At 42.5% G+C, this 17,126-nt stretch overlaps 1 protein-coding gene across 1 annotated transcript in view; it reads right to left on the minus strand.

Annotated features, from left to right (window-relative positions):
* The window catches only part of LOC138756467 (small conductance calcium-activated potassium channel protein 2-like), a 62,898-nt gene that overhangs the window by 22,951 nt on the left and 22,821 nt on the right, over window positions 1-17,126 (minus strand). The window contains exons 2-3 of the mRNA XM_069922954.1: window positions 8,486-8,581; window positions 2,003-2,421 (exon numbers count right to left, since the gene is read on the minus strand). Coding sequence (XP_069779055.1) covers window positions 2,003-2,421; window positions 8,486-8,581 — 515 coding nt within the window. The remainder of the gene's footprint in view (window positions 1-2,002; window positions 2,422-8,485; window positions 8,582-17,126) is intronic.

Below are 17,126 nucleotides of genomic sequence, written 5' to 3' on the forward strand. Positions count from 1 at the left end.
CCCTATCTGTTCTATTATTTCATTGAACAACTGAATTAATCAAACATGGTTTGCCTATTAAAATCTACACTGGTTTTAATTATGCTGGACAGTGATTATTTTTCTTCCTGAACACTTTTGGGTGTTATTTATGGATTTTGAGCTGCTGATCAAAAAAATCACCTTAAAATTGATCAATTTTTTAGATATAATCTCTTTTTGTGATTTCCTGTCATACTTTAAGTCTACTTCAAGCATACAAAACCATGGAGTGCAACGTGTCAGTGAAAATTCATTTTCTGCGTTCACACTTGGTCTTCTTCCCTGCTGATCTTGGGCGCAGTCAGTGACGAACAGGATGAAAGGTTTCACCAGGACATTGTGACCATGGAAAAGCAGAATTGGGGCAGCTGGAATCCATCTGACACGAGAAACATTTTTAGGTCAGTTATACTAATGCAATGTGTCAGCATTATTGTGCGATTAAACCTGCTAAATTCAATAAAAGTTAATTTAATGTTTCTCCATCTTCCTATGTGATACAGAAAATCTGAATTTATCTTCATGTCTATCATAATCCCCAATTTCTTTTCAGGAAGCAAATCTTTTGAAAAAAAATTGTTGTTCAGTGCTATTAACGGAAATTTTTTTCAAAGTGCTGAATTAGTGGTGAATCAGATTCACCTTCCCTCTCTTCAGCCATCTAGCTTGTTTACTTTATTCCTTGCCACAGTGTAGAACAATGGTGTAACATTTGCAATAGGCAAGTCCTCTGGCCGTTGCTACATCCAAAGCCGAATGTGGTCAGAGTCTCTGCAATTCACACCCTTGCTCCAATTTATCTTCCACAGAAACCATCATCAACAACTTCAGGCAGAAATTCATACACAAGAGTGACTCTCAACAGAAAATGATAGGAAATTCCTCCCTCTTAAACACACGGCTCACAGTTTTGTACCAGTTTTCTACTTCGGTTGTGCTTGATCAGTGCTGAAGCAAGAGATGGGGAAGGGGTGGCCCCCGGGGGCTGGTGGTGTCACATATTCAGGAGATGGCAGGAATCAGTTACAACTTAAACAAAGAGAGAGAGGGAGAATGTATGACCAGAGAGTAGAGAGACAGATCAAGCGTAATGGAGGGACTGAATAAATATAACAGGGGCAAAGTAAGAGTTTTACAGAGGTTTGGAAAGACTTCCTTACTTTTGTGCCACTGTCCAAAAAGATAAAGATCTCAATATTCTTAATGAACATCCTTTCTAGTTATTTTTGAACATCCTGTCATGTGCAAATTTAGCAATTATATCTTTTATGCAGGTCTAGTTTGTGAAACAGAAGAAATCCATTAACGCACATTTGAAAATGCCACTATACAATTCCTTCAGCCTATAAAGCAATTGCTACCCCCTGTTCTCTGCCGTTCCACAATTTCCTCGTGCCATTAGCCCATAACCTCCAGGGTTACAAACCAAGTACTTGATCTATCTTTCAAATGTGCATTTTCACAACATGAACTGCATTACTCCTGTAAACACTTTCTATCTACCCATTGCTTTCCCTATCCAGAAAGTGCTTGATGGATTTGTGTAGACAAAGCTTTACTCTGTACCTAACTTGTGCTATCCCTGCCCTGGGAGTGTTTGACAGGACAGTGTAGATGGTGATTTATTCTGTATTTAACCTCTGTGCTCTTACCAGTTGTCAGGATAATATTACTTTTGACATGTCTACTATCACCTCAATGAACATAAAATCTAATAAAGAGAGCTTCCACACTGACTACATCCAACAGCACTCTGAGGGAGTGCGTGTGGAGCATCTATTCCCTCAATCAGTAATTTTTGAATTTAGCTTCCCATTGGGATGCTGGAACCAAAGAAAATACCTTTGCACATGAAATAAAAAGATTCAACCTCGATTTCACATCGGAATTGTGTTTGTGTGCAGTTTCATCATTCACTATCAAGACAAACATTCACAGATCAATCCCCAGGGTGAGGTAAGGATCACCAGGGAAGCCTTACCTTTCACACACACGAACAGTCCAGGCAGCAATAATCCAGGAGGAGATACTAAAGACGAGGAGCACAGTCCCTGGGCAAATCGTCATCAGAGTCTTCATGACAAAGCGGGTGTTGAAGTTTATCTTGTTGAGCGCTCCGATACTTCTGGATGAGGCATCAGTAAAGAGTTTACTGTGAAGCAACATCACTCTGGCAATGAGATAGAGTCTTAGAAACATAGGGATGGAAAGTATAATGTCCACGTCTGCATTGGCCATTGATGTTGTGTAGCTGAAGGCGAGGCGTGCGGTCCATGTAAAGATGTATTGCCCAGGGATCGGGTGGATTGCACACACCAACAGCTCTAAGCAGATGAAGAATATCCTCTCATACGTCATGGCTATTCTCCAGTCATCGGCTCCATTGTCCACCATGAAGAGCTGTGAGCAAATTATCAGAAGATGAAATTAAGCACAAGGGATTCTTCAGACTGGGAAGTCACCCCTCAAGCTTCTGCTATTCAATTAGATCAGAGCTAGTTTGCATTAATGCATCTTTCTGCCTTGGTTTTGTACTCAATAATATCCTTACTGTAAATATGCATGTCATAGTCGAATTTTGTGGACCAACTTTTAGGGTAAAATTTAGGGGGTCAACTATTACATGCATACTACTTTTGACCATGATGTCTGCATCATTTGAGATCCTGGGAGCTTGGATGGCCCGGTGGCTGGCTGGGACCAGGGCATCGGAAGCTCCGATGGGCAGGTAGTCTGGGCCAAAAATAGGAGGATCAACTTTTACACCCAATATATAGAAAATACCAGATTTTTACATGGTATCGATTATTACACACTTACATATGGTATGTGTTTTCAAATGATCCCACACTCAGGCCCCTCCTCCAGCCTCAGCAGATTTTTTGATTAAGTACCAGTGTTCCTTTATCCTCTATGTGAGTAAACATTTTGTGATACCATCTCCCAACAGTCCACTCTAAATATAATGGCTCTCTCCCTTGTCCTTCCCTTGATTTTCCCCACCATGAGGGGTTAGTTTTCCTCCACCAGTTCCATCAACTCCTTTAATCACCTTGGACATTTCAATTAGATTGCAAAATAGAATGGGTCATGATCCAGTGGAGGCCAGCAGCGATTAATGGCAAAAATAATCAACAGAGATTTTTAAAAAATATTTTATTTATCAGTTGTCAAACTCAAACTCACACAGTGATCAATGCTCATCAAAACTTGGTCATTATTTCTGTACAAGTTTTACCACTGAGTGCAAGCCCTGTTTTTTCCCACCCCTCCCTCCCCCCGTTATCACCACAATGGATCACATAACAACCTGGATTGGGATGGGATGGGCCTAGGCCGTGAGACAGGACGGTACACCCTATAACTGTGCATCTATGAAGCTTAGGTATGGTTTCCAATCAACAGAGATTCTTGCTTTTTGCCTGACTCTGCACCCAAGTACCACGCGATTTCAAATATTGCTCTTTTGAAAGGCTATTGTTGAACCACTAGTTATGCATACCCTCACCCCTGCCAAGGAAGCATCTCAACCCTCCCCAGACACGGTCACTGTTTCTCTTTCCATTTCAGTTCTTTCAAGAGCAATTCCACTGGTACTGAGATAAAAGGCTGCCCATCATTAGATTAAGGGGAAGATGAAAAGAATTAGAGGCATGGAATCTAAGAGATTAAGTTTGCTCTTGCTGCTTCTGCTAAATTCTATTGGAGGGTATGAATTTGGCTGCTGAAGTTTGGTGTCAATTATATCAGTTGAACAAAATTTTGGAAAAGAAGTACAACAGGGCAGTCACTACTATAATCAGGTGGTTAGTGGAAGTAGCTGAGGATGAATTCCTGCACCCAGGAGTCAAATTCCAATCATATTGCAGGACATTAGTGATTCTTTTACTAGTACTTTAACTAGTAGAGACCTGCTTGATATACCTAGAACATAGATGGCATCACCTGAGTTGATTTAGTGATAAGCAATTGTAAGCTATTTGTGTCTGGAGTGAATAGTGACTGAGTTGCAATAATTGGGGAAGTCATTTGGATACTTCCTGATGTTACTCTTGCGATCAAGAATTTCTGTGTCAGGTCATGTGTGACAACATAATTCTATGGGCATTACAGGGAAACCTAGACACGTTGTCCCAGGAGTACTTATTGGTGAAGACTCCTGGCCACAGGACATGGGAGCACACATCTAAACTGAGCCCACCCATCTACCTGACCTGTGAGAATGATCCCAAAATCTATCAATCTCCAGCTGCCATCATACCCTCCCTCAATGTGTTGCTGGTTCATTCTCCCCCTTCCCATTCACCCCTCCAAGCACACTGCTAATAACCTGCTCCAATCTTCCTCTCTCAAACATAAATACCAGTCCTTCTACTACTTCACCCCTCCGCTAACAACCCAAACTCCAATGGTCCACCCTCTCCTTCTCAGTTTAGACCCAAAATGGCCAGTGGCAGATTAATTCCCAAGCCCAATGTTGGGGTAGGAGCTTCATCAGCACCTTCTCAGATCTGGAAGTGCACCCCATTGCAAGTTTTCTAAGGGATGGTTAATAACTAAGCCCCTCCCTGGCATTTGGAGAATTTCAATTCAAATTGTTATGTAAAATCTAGAATATAAAAACAGATCTTAGTTATGGCTACCACAAAACCACAGGGTAATAGTGAAACCCCTCTGCCTTTAGAGGAGGGAATCTAACATTCTTACTTAGGCTGGCCTTTTTGTGATTCCACACCCATCACCTTGAAAGTGTTCAAAACTTGGAAGTAGCTTGTCTGCTGATAGGGCAATCGTGTGTATCTGAATTTCAGTGGCAAGGTAATAAATCATTTCGCTTTCACTGCCATTGTCAGACATCCATGAACAGAGTTAAAACTCAGAAGCATTGTTTTCAATCGGCAGCAACATTTTCAATTATTTAATGCAGCCCAGTCACTGAATGGAGGAGAGTCTTGAGTCTAACACTCTCTGACACATTCTTACAATGCTGGTGGTTTAATTGTTGCCTCTTGGACTATCAGATTTCCCCACAACACCCCCCAACCCAAATGCTCAGCCTGCTCAATGCAGCGTCATCCCACTCCCAAGGGCCGACACTGCAGATAATGTGATGTCAATCCACAGAGATTTTACTGCATTGCTTCAACAACAGCACATTACATTCATAAACTGCAGCCAGCAGGAAAAGATCTTCTTCCAATGTTGTCAATCAAAGTTGTAAACCTCATTTTAAAAGCAGGAAGATCATGGAGAATAGAGAAAAGAAATCTTCAAGAGCAAGCAAGCCAGGTTTGAGTTCCCAATCCAACCAAGCTATTTTCTGAAATATCAGGAATTAGTGGTTCATTTGCAGGATATCATCCCACAGGCCAGAAGAAGAGCGAGAACATTTGGGAAATAATCATTCTCTCTTTGAAAGGGCTTGTTCATGAAATTGATAACAATAATGGGTCAAAGTATTGACTAAATTCACTTATCTGGCTAACCATGATGCCGTCCTTTGATACAGTGGCTGAGAGAAGGCAGGACCTGGGAGGATGGGTGAGTTCGATAATCAATGGAGTTGGGGTGCCTGGAAGTCAAGTGATGAAACCTCCTTGAATATATCCAAGCAATTCCCCTCTCTTGCCTTTTGTAGGACTGATTACAGCAATATGGGAAGCAGGTGAAAGATAAAAGAACAGATGGGCTACATAAATTTATACTGCCACACTGGGGAGATCATACCTGACAGTGATGGAACTGGTCAGAATAGAGGTGCCAATGCACAGGACGGGAAAAGGTAAAGGTTAAAAAAAGGTAAATGTTCCATTATTGTCACATAATACTAAATTTAGAATGTAATGTACATGAAATTCTTTCATTTTTGTCTACCATAAGGCAAGCAGAGAGTCGCCACTTGGTCCAACGCTCCTACAGCACCTGGTGCTCCTAGGCGGTCTCCCCTCCAAGTACTGGCCTCAGAAGGTAATCATGGGCATTAGTCTTCACTCTATTCAGGACAATTTTAAGAGACGGTGCATCAAGAAAGCACCCTTTAGCATCAAGAACCCTCACCACCCAGTCCATGCCCTCTTCTCACTGCTACCATCAGAAAGAAGGTACAGGAGCCTGAAAATGAATACCCAAACATTATAAAAACAGCTTCTTCCCCCTCTGCCATCCTTATTTTTTTTAAAATCTTCTTTTGCACTAATATTTGTTATTAAATAGTGTACTTACAGAAAAGTAATTTATAACAAGTTTTGCATCTGTAATGCACAATAATGGTGCCACAGAACAACAAATTTCATGTTCATGACAATAAACCTGATCCTGTTTCTGATTCTGCCAATGTGTCCCAAACATGTTGCAATGCTAGAAGCATAGCAATTAATCCGTAAACTGTAAACTCTCACAACAGCTACAAAATAATTGACCAGATAATCCCTTAGGGTAGTGTTAGTTGAGGGATCAACAATTAAAACCGGCACCAGGCGCATCAGCCTGGACCATTGTCTCAGCTCTCTGTAGTGGGACATTCTGTCCTTGTGGTAAAATTGATAGCCATTAAGGCCCAACTGACATATAATATACAGGAAAATAAATGTTTAATGTGGCAAGTGTTGAAACCCAGAAATGCAAGTGATAGAGCTGTCAAGGAGATTGACCAGAAATTATTTTAATAGGAATTTTTTTCAATTAACATGACTGCTTAAACATAAATCTTCCAAAGCTTAATGCTTCACCGCATATATTAACATGTTTTACACATTATTTCAGTGATGTTGAGTTTCAGATCCCTTTGCAACTGAGCACTGGGATCAACACTTGGCTTAGAATGGCATGTTTTCATGATTGGAAAACCAGACTGTGAGGAGAAACAGAAACAGAAAATGTTCTTAGGATTAGGAGAACTAAGAATTTGTAATGAGGTTCTATCAGAAATGTAAACTTAAATGGGGAGGAACAGGAGCTAAATCTCCTGTGCCATGAATGCATCACTCTCCCGGCTTACTGCTCACTTTTTACTCTTTGTAACCAGCATCACCCTGCTGCCTGTATCCTAACACATGAGACCTCTTCACTCATCACCCTTTGCTCTCTCACAACCAGAAATCCCTCAATTTAATATTCTCAACTTGTTTTCATATTGTATATGAGCACTTCCCATCTCTGTTCTCCAACTCCTTCAGTCAGAGATCTCTGTGCTTCTCCAAGTCTGGTGGCTCAAGCGTCGATGAACTTAATTTCTCCATAAATGGCTTTTCTCCCTGAATCTGAACATGAGTCTAATTTTTTTTGGAGATCTAGCCATTATTGGCAAGACCAGCATTAATTGCCCTTGAGAAGACAGTGCCTTGTCCTTTATGGAAGTCCTTCTGGAAAAGATGTCTTCACAGGTCTGGACAGGGTGAGAGGTTCCAGGATTTAGATTCAATGAGGGAATGGCATTATGATTCTCTCACGTGACTGTGTCTTGAGGGGAGTAAACAAGTAGTGGTGTTCCCATGTATCAACTGCCCTTGTCCTTGATGGTGTTCAGGGCAGCCAAATTGAGTTACTGCTGTGTATTTTGTAAATGCCACACTCTGTCTGCCACTGCACACTGATGACAAATGTTTAGGGTGGTGGATGGGCTGCCAGTCAAGGGATCTTCATTATCTTGGATGGTGCCTCCTGAAAATCAATGGAGCTGCGCTCATCCAACTAAGTGGAGAGTATTTCATCGCACTCCCAGACTTGTGCTTTGGTGATGATGGAAAGGCTTCCAGGTGCTGTGGTGAGGTATTCACTGCAGGCTCTGACCTTTTCTTGTTCTCATGGTATTATCCGGCAATGCAGTTGAGTTTATGATCAAAGGTGACTCCTGCCCGCCTCAGGATTTTGTTAGTTCCCCATCCATCATTCCTAAAAATTCACTCACTTCTCCATCAGAACATCATGGATCCAGTTTTACCATCTATAAAATGCTCTGCAGTCAACTTGAAAAGCATTTTCCAAATTTGTGACAACTAGCACTGATCAATATATAGGAAGGAGACATAAGGAACACCAGCAACGTACAATCACTCTTTCATTTTCATTGGGCTTCCAAACTCCCAACCCAGAGCCACTGTTGGAATAACTTGACCACATCACTGTTCAGGAATGCAAATCAGTAGCATTTTCCAAAGACCAATTAGGGATATTCAACAATCCTTGGCCTCACACGCTGAAAATAAAACAATGAACAAAAAGCATACTAAAGCACACATTCAAGTAATAGAATGCATGATCGGGCTTAGTAAAGGGAGCAGGTAGGACAATGCTAGGCTCCTCCAGTGACATTAACATGTTTTACACATTAGTGAACCTCCAGTGAACCTCCCAGGGGCCAGGCAACCCATCTGCTCTCACTGTCCAAATCAGCACTCGAGGCAGCTGTGGAAAAGGAGGAGAAGAAAAGGGGGAAAGACTTTTAGAAGAAAAATTAGTCCCTTACCTGAATCTCACGAGCATGATAGACAACAATGAGACCCAGTAATATAACAGTGGAGAGGCTGATAAGGCATTTGAGTGCGAGGGAGTAGAGAGACGCCTGGAATACAATAGAGAGGGATGGTTAGACTCAAACAGAACTGAATAAGTAGGGCTGACTGGAATATCTGAACCACTGTCTCTCTAACAAGGATGTTCAACCAGACAGAAAAATTTAGGAACAAGGCCATCCATCCACTTTCCATGTCTCTCCATCACCTTCTCCTCACTCAATCTCATTAATCGATTCCCAACCAAAATCCCACCTCATGCTTCCAGAAGTCTCTCTTTTCTTCCTGACTATTCAAAGCAGTTTGACTAAAAAAAAGACACCCCCCCCCCCACTCCTCCCCGGCCCTGCACACCTTCCACCCATTTCCACACATTTCTGATTGTGTGTTTGAAGCCCTTCATGAAAGGAAGCAACCTGCTTAGATAAAGGTCACTAAATCCATTCACAATTTGCCTCAAAATTAGGATCCCTCAAAGGCTCCTATTATCCAGAGTGAATAAAAAGCAATCGGATGTGATATTGAGATGTATTTGCCTTGTTGAGTGATTATCCTGGTTATCTGACACTTCTATTTGAGATAAAAACTTGTATTTTTAAGAGTGCCTTCCACAAACTCAGCATATTCCAATTTGCAATTAATGGACCCCTTTTTAAATGTATTAATTGACATAAGATAGGAAATATTACCACCAATTTAGTAGACCAAGTTCCTTCAAAGAGTAATTTGTTAAATAAAAAAATCTTTTGTTAACATGACGTAGTATGATGAATGAACATTGGCTACAAATATTAAGTAGAAAGGGTCTGCTGTGCTCACAATAGAAGCATGGGATGTTTTATTTCTACAGAGAGAGCAGTTGCGAGCTTGGATTATATTTCATCCACATGAGAGTCAATTGGATAAAATATTGTCTTGGTGGTAAGAGGCAAAAGGTATTATCAGAAGGTTGTTTTCAGATTAGAGGTCAAGGGATGTGCCACAGGGATCGGTGGTGGGCCCACTGTTGATCATCATACTTAGCAATAGTTTGGATGGCATGATGAGTAAATTTGCAAATGAGACCAAAATAATGGTCCAGAGGACTTGGAAGGAGGTTGTCAAAAGATGCCACAGGATCTAGATTAAATGGGAAATTGGTTAAGGGAATGAGAGATGGAATTTAGTGAGAACAAATGTGAAGTGGAGCATTTTGGGTGAGAGGAGGAGCTGGGAGTTAATTGGGGATAATTGGTAAGGGGCTAATAAAAGGAGTAGAAAAGGAGGGAGAAGCTAGTGAGGAGCGGCGCAGTGAGTGGCCCAGTGAAGGAGTGGGGACTTTGGCTCGAGGGACTTCGGTGAGCAGGGGCTAAGAAGGAGCTTATTAGTAAAGGGTATTATAGTAAGAAAGGAAGAAATGGAGTCAGTTGGGGTAGTTAAGTGCTCCAATTGTGGGATGTGGGAAATCAGAGACTGCACAGCTGTTCCTGATGACTACACCTGTAAAAGGTGCATCCAATTGCATATAATGAGTGACCGTGTTAGGGAGCTTGAGCTGCAATTGGATGAACTGAGGATCATGAGGGAAGCAAAGGCAGTGATAGAGAGGAGTTACAGGGAGACAGTCACGCCTAGAAGGCAGGAGTCAGGGAATTGGGTGACTGTGAGGAAAGGAGGGAGAGTGCCTGTGCAGAGTACCCCTGTGGAAGTGCCCCTCAGCAACATGTATTCGACTTTGGGTACTGTTGGGGGGAACAGCCTATCAGGGACGAGTCGTGGGGGTCAGGTATCTGGCTCAGGGGCTGCCCCTGAGGTTCAGAAGGGAAAGAAGGATAAGAATAGGATTCTTGTAGTTGGGGACTCATTAGTCAGAGGGACAGATAGAAGGTTTGTGGGATGAGATTGGGGATCCAGGTTGGTATGTTGCCTCCCTGGTGCCAGGGTCAGGGATATCTCTGACTGAGTACGTAGCATTCTGCAAGGGGAAGGAGAACAGCCAGAAGTGGGGACCAATGACTTAGTTAGAAGTGGGGATGAGGTCCTGAAACAGGATTATGTAGAATTAGGTAGGAAGTTAAAAAACAGGACCTCCAAGGTAGTAATCTCTGGATTGCTGCCCGTGCCACGAGCTAGTGAGGGTAGAAATAGGAGGATGTGGAGGATGAATGCTTGGCTAAAGAGATGGTGCAGGGGGAAAGGGATAAGATTTCTGGATTATTGGGATCTCTTCTGGGGAAGGTCGGACCTGTACAAGAGGGACGGACTCGACTTGAACTGGAGGGGGACCAATGTGCTGGCAAGCAGATTTGCTAGAGCTGTGGGGGAAGGTTTAAAATAGTTTGGCAGGGGGGTGGGGAACAGAGTGTGAGAGCAGTGTCCAGGGAGTATGGCCACCTAGCTAGGAATAAAAAAAGATAACAAAGGTAAGATGGAGATTAGGGTAGAAGGTAAAAAAGAGAATATATGTGAGGGTCATTCTCTGAGATGCATATATTTTAATGCAAGAAGCATAGTGAACAAGGTAGATGAGCTGAGAGCATGGATAGATACTTGGGGTCACGATATTGTGGCAATTAGTGAGACCTGGCTACAGGAGGGGCAGGACTGGCAACTTAATATTCCAGGATACATTTGTTTTAGATGTGATAGATCAGGGGGTAAAAAAAGGAGGAGGAGTTGCTCTGCTTGTTAAGGAGGACATTACTGCCGTGAGGTGGCAGGATGGTATGGAGAGATCGACCAGTGAGGCTGTTTGGGTGGAATTGAGGGGTGGAGGAGGCAAGAGGGTGCTAATAGGGGTGTATTACAGACCACCAAATGGGCCAAGAAAATTAGAGGAACAAATTTGTAGGGAGATAAGGTATATGTGTGAAAATCATAAGGTAGTGATCATAGGAGATTTTAACTTCCCATACATTGATTGGGATACCCATACGGTTAGAGGGCTGGATGGGCTGGAGTTCGTTAAACGTGTTCAGGATTGTTTTCTAAATCAGTTAGTAGAAGAACTGACTCGGGATGGTGTAATACTGGATCTCCTGTTAGGGAACGAGCTAGGTCAGGTAGCGGACATTAATGTTGGAGAACCAATTGGGTCTAGTGATAATAATTCTGTTAGTTTTAGGGTAGTTTTAGGGAAGAGCAAGGAGAGGCCTAAAGTTGAGTTTCTGGATTGGAAAAGAACAAATTTCGAAGGAATAAGAAGGGATTTGGGGAGTATTGAGTGGGACAGGATATTTTCAGGTAAGGATGTTAATGAAAAATGGAGGATATTCAAAAAAGAAATTTTGAGGGTACAGAGTAGTTATGTCCCAGTGTAGATCAAAGGAAAGGCTGGAAGTAATAGGGAGGCTTGGTTTTCGAGGAATATTGGAAATTTGGTTAGGAGAAAAAGGGAGGTGTACAAGAGGTATAAAGAGCAGGGAGCTGAGAAGTAGAAGGAGGACTACAAGGAGTGTAGAAGGAAACTTAAGAAAGAAATTAGAAAGGCCAAAAAAAGGCATGAAGAGGCTTTGGCTGACAGAGTAAAAAATAAATCCAAAGGGTTTCTATAAGTACATTAAAAGTAAAAGATTAGTGAGAGATAAAATTGGACCCCTTGTAGATAGTGAGGGTAGGCTGAGTGAGAAGTCTGAGGAAATGGGGGAAATTTTGAATGATTTCTTTGCCTCGGTATTCGCTAGGGAAAAAAATGTTGAACCATTTGAAGTAAAGAAAAATAGTGGGGAGGTCATGAAGCATACAAGGATAACCGAGGAGGTAGTGATGGCTGTGTTAAAAAAGATAAAGGTGGATAAATCTCCTGGACCGGACAAAATATTCCCTAGGACACTCAGGGAGGCTAGTGGACAGTTAGTGGGGACATTAACAGAGATATTTAGGATGTCACTGGCCACGGGGGTGGTACCAAAGGATTGGAGGGTGGCGCATGTGGTTCCTCTGTTTAAGAAAGGGTCCAAATGTAAACCTGGGAATTATAGGCCTGTAAGTCTGATGTCTGTGGTGGGCAAGTTGATGGAAAGTGTTCTGAGGGATGGTATTTACAAATATTTGGAGGTACAGGTATTGCTAGGGAGTAATCAGCATGGTTTTGTCAGGGGTAGATCATGCTTGACAAACCTGATTGAGTTCTTCGAGGGGTTACAAAAAAGGTTGATGAAGGGAGAGCTGTGGATGTTGTCTATTTGGACTTTAGTAAAGCTGTTGACAAAGTTCCCCACAGGAGGTTAGGAAAAAAGGTGGAGGCATTAGGTATAAATAAGGAGGTAGTGAAATGGATTCAGCAGTGGTTGGATGGGAGGTGTCAGAGAGTAGTGGTAGAAAATTGTTTATCCAATTGGAGGCCGGTGACTAGTGGAGTTCCTCAGGGTTCAGACCTGGGTCCACTATTATTTGTTATATATATTAACGATCTGGATGTAAGGGTGGAGAATTGGATAAGCAAGTTTGCGGATGATACAAAGATTGGTGGTGTTGTGGACAGTGAGGTAGATTACTGTAGATTAAAAGGTGATTTAGGAAGGCTGGAGGTGTGGGCTGAGAAATGGCTGATGGAATTTAATACAGATAAATGTGAGGTGCTACATTTTGGAAAGGCAAATTTAAATAGGTCATAAACATTGAATGGTAGACAATTGAGGAGTGCAGAGCAACAAAGTGATTTAGGAGTTATGGTAAATAGTACCCTCAAGGCTGATACTCAGGTAGATGGTGTGGTGAAGAAGGCATTTGGAATATTGGCCTTCATAAATCGAAGTATTGAATTCAAGAGTAGGGAGGTTATGATGAAATTGTACAAGGCATTGGTGAGGCCAAATTTGGAGTACTGTATACAGTTTTGGTCACCAAATTATAGGAAAGATGTAAACAAAATAGAGAGAGTGCAGAGAAGGTTCACGAGAATGTTGACAGGATTTCAGGGTCTGAGTTACAGGGAAAGGTTGTGCAGACTGGGGCTTTCTTCTCTGGAGCGTAGAAGATTGAGAGGGGACTTGATAGAGGTGTTTAAGATTTTAAAAGGGACAGACAGACAGACTAAATGTGGATAGGCTTTTTCAATTAAGAAAGGGGGAGATTCAAACTAGAGGACATGGTTTAAGATTGAAGGGGGAAAATTATAAAGGGAACATGAGGGGAAATTTCTTTACGCAGAGGGTGGTGGGGATGTGGAATGAGCTTCCGGCAGACGTGGTCGAGACGGGATCATTGGTTATATTTAAGGAAAGTCTGGATCGTTACATGGATAGGAGAGGACTAGAGGGGTATGGACTGGGTGCTGGTCAGTGGGACTAGGAGGGTGGGGATTTGCTACGGCATGGACTAGTAGGGCCGAACTGGCCTGTTCTGTGCTGTAAGTGGTTATATGGTTAAATGTAGGAACCCGGGGGAACGTTGAAGACAGAGAGATCTAGAGTCAAAACACAGAAATGCTGGAGAAACTCAGCCAGTTTTGCAATGTCCATAGGAGGTAAAGATGTATTACTGACGTTTCAGTCCTAAGCCCTTGCTCAAGGTAAACCGACAACCTTGAGGATACCTTGAAGAAAGGCTCAGGCCCAAAACATCAGTTATATATCTTTACCTTTTATGGATGCTGTAAAAACTGGCCGAGCTCCTCCAGCATTTCTGTTTTGACTACAGTAACAGCATCTGCAGACTTTCATGTTTCGCTCCAGAGGGCTCTAGAGGTAATAAGCACATAGTTCCCAGAAAGTGGCAACACAGGGCGAGGGGGTAGGAAGAAGATGTACAGCACCCTTGCCTTCATCAGCTGTTTCATTGAATGCAAGTGTTTGGGGCATCATAATGCAGTTGTACAAAACATCGTTTAGACTGCGCTTGGAGTATTGTGAGTGTTTCTAGTTGCCATGCCATCGGGAAGAAGATGTGATAAAGCTGGAGAGATTCAAAGGGACGTTGCCTGAATTGGACAGGAGAGATTGGATAGGGTAGATTTGTTTTGCCTGGAGCAAAGGAGGCTGACAGGTGATAGGATTCAGTCTATTTACCATGATGGGGTGTCTAAAACTGGAAGTCGTGGGTTTAAGAGAAGAGGGGGTAGATTTTAAGTGGATCTGGAGAGTAAATTTTTTCCTAGAAAGTGTAGCTGGTAGCATAAATGAGCTGGCCAGAGGAGATGATGGAGGAAAAAATAGTAACAAAATTTGAGAGGCATGTTTGCCTGAATAAGGCATAGAGGCATATGGAATGAATGCAACCAAGTGGGATTACTATAGAGAGGCACTGTGGCCGCAGAGGCACGGTGGGCTGAAGGACCTGTTCCTACGTTGTACAACTCTCCCTCCGTACACTAGCCCTTCAATACAGAACAGGAATTAATAGCCAGGATTTTCTCCCTGCATCTCTGGAATGGGGCGTCTCTCAGAGGAGAGATTGCAAAGGCTGACCATTTGTGGAGACAGCAAGCCAAGTTTTATCCTGCAATTCATCTTGGGTTTATCAGAATTCACGCCAATGCCAACAAGTGTCTGGACAACCAAGAGACACCCATCTTCTCGCCATCCCCTTCATCACTTCTCTCTGTCTCCAAATGATATCAGTTTTCTTTTTAATAACATGCATAGAGTTTACTTCACAGAAGCAGCCCATTCAGACAACACTAACCACAGAGACATGCTAGAGCATTACCTCATTGCCACACCAGAGCAGACAACACTACTCTCAGACACACTAGAGCAGACAACACTACTCTCAAGCACACCAGAGCAGACAGAAACTAACCTCGGACTCCCATTAGAAGAATCAAAACATTAACTTCAGAGGCACACCAGAGCAGATGTAACACTAATCTCAGCCACACATTGGAGGACACTGATTTAATTGACTCAACAAAGCAGCCATTAATCAGTGACACAGCAGAACAGATGATAATCTCAGACACACCCCCAGAAGACTGATGCAAACCTAGGACTTACTGCAGAGTGGGTACAACAATAAATCCTGGCTCAAAATACAGTGGGAAAACACCAACCCCAGCCACTCTAGTGCAGACACAACACTAATCTCAGGCACTTAACAGCTGTCAGAACACCAAACTCAGACACACATTAGAGCTGATACAATGTTAATTTCAGACACTGATAGCAGTCAAAACGCCAACCTTAGACACACATTAGAGCTGACACAATATCAATTTCAGGCATACGGAGCAGTCAGAAACCTAACCTCAGATGCATACAGTATATATTAGAGCAGACACAACACTAATCTCAGACACACAGGGCAGTCAGAATACCAAGCTCAGACACACATTAGAGCAGTCAGAACACTAACCTCAGACACACACTTGAGCACACTGTTGGACGGCAGAATGGAGAGTTTCAAGCACTTTGGAATAAGAAGAAAAATGAGAAAACAGGGGGACATGGAGACAGCAACGAGAAGATAGAGACCGAGAAAACAACAGCAAGGATAAACAGTTAAAGGAAACGGACTGAGAACACACACTAAATATTACAGTTTGTGAAATCACAACACATTGTCAGTTATATGTATGTTTCTGATTTCCAAATTTATACAGAATCAGGAACTTATCTGCTCCCAGACTGTGTGGTAGATTCAATAAGCTGAAAAGGGAATCTTTTAGCAATTTGACTCCATGTCAGTTACAATTTTGCAGTGACACATTGGGACTGCAATAATAAATAGATTTTTAAATCAATTTGGACTTGGGACAACAGTGAGGAGTGCACCCAGTGATTGCCAGCATATATCAATGACGCTTGCACTTCCTGCAAGCAAAACCATCGAGAGGCAGAAATTTGTAGCCCACTCACGGACCAACCAGAGGACATTGCTTAGAATCTGCCTTTATGTCACAAATGAAACAGCTGAGTGAGTCCAGAATATCTCCTGCAGTGTTTAAATGTGCAACTTTGATTGGCCATGACTCCATTAGCTAATGAATGGATGCAAAACACAGGCTTCTAATCACAATCCACCCTGGACATGCTGACATGGGCCTGCTGCCGATTCTATCCCAGTTTGGCGTATTCCTGGAACTTTCACTCTGCCACCGCTATTCCTACAACAGCATCTGTCTCCATTGGTCAGCAAGTCTTTCTAAAGCCTGCCTCCCTTTACATCCCTAATTAGAATGCAAAATGATCATTAATTGGAAAATTATTAACTGTAAGTCAAACAGATTTAACTACCACTTCTGAGAATTTGGTAAGTAGTAGGTCCAGGAACTTCCTGGTCAATCCTTGAAGTTGGGCGACTACAGTGGGGCATGCTGATATTGACCACATGCATTGAAGAGGTAGACGCTGAGAAGTAAATTTTGGGAAGTAGGGTCTGCGTATCAGAGTAATGGGTCAGCTGCTTCAGACTGTGCTAAAGAGATAGGTTTGGATTCATTCAGCACAAATATTTGGAAATAACTTCATGGAGAACTGCAGATGCTTGGTCATTGAGCAGGCACAGGCCCGGATTGGCATATAGTTGTGGGCTCCATGGGAATCAGGGATGTGGTGATCAGGGGGCATATCTGGACAAGATCTGTTGGAATCTTACTGAATGGGGCAGTGAGACTGAAAATCCATGAGAATGATTCCTGCTCTTACTGCTAATCTTTTATTATGGAAGAAGTATGTT

This window comes from Narcine bancroftii, chromosome 3 (genome assembly GCF_036971445.1).
Source record: "Narcine bancroftii isolate sNarBan1 chromosome 3, sNarBan1.hap1, whole genome shotgun sequence".
Classification (NCBI taxonomy): domain Eukaryota; kingdom Metazoa; phylum Chordata; class Chondrichthyes; order Torpediniformes; family Narcinidae; genus Narcine; species Narcine bancroftii.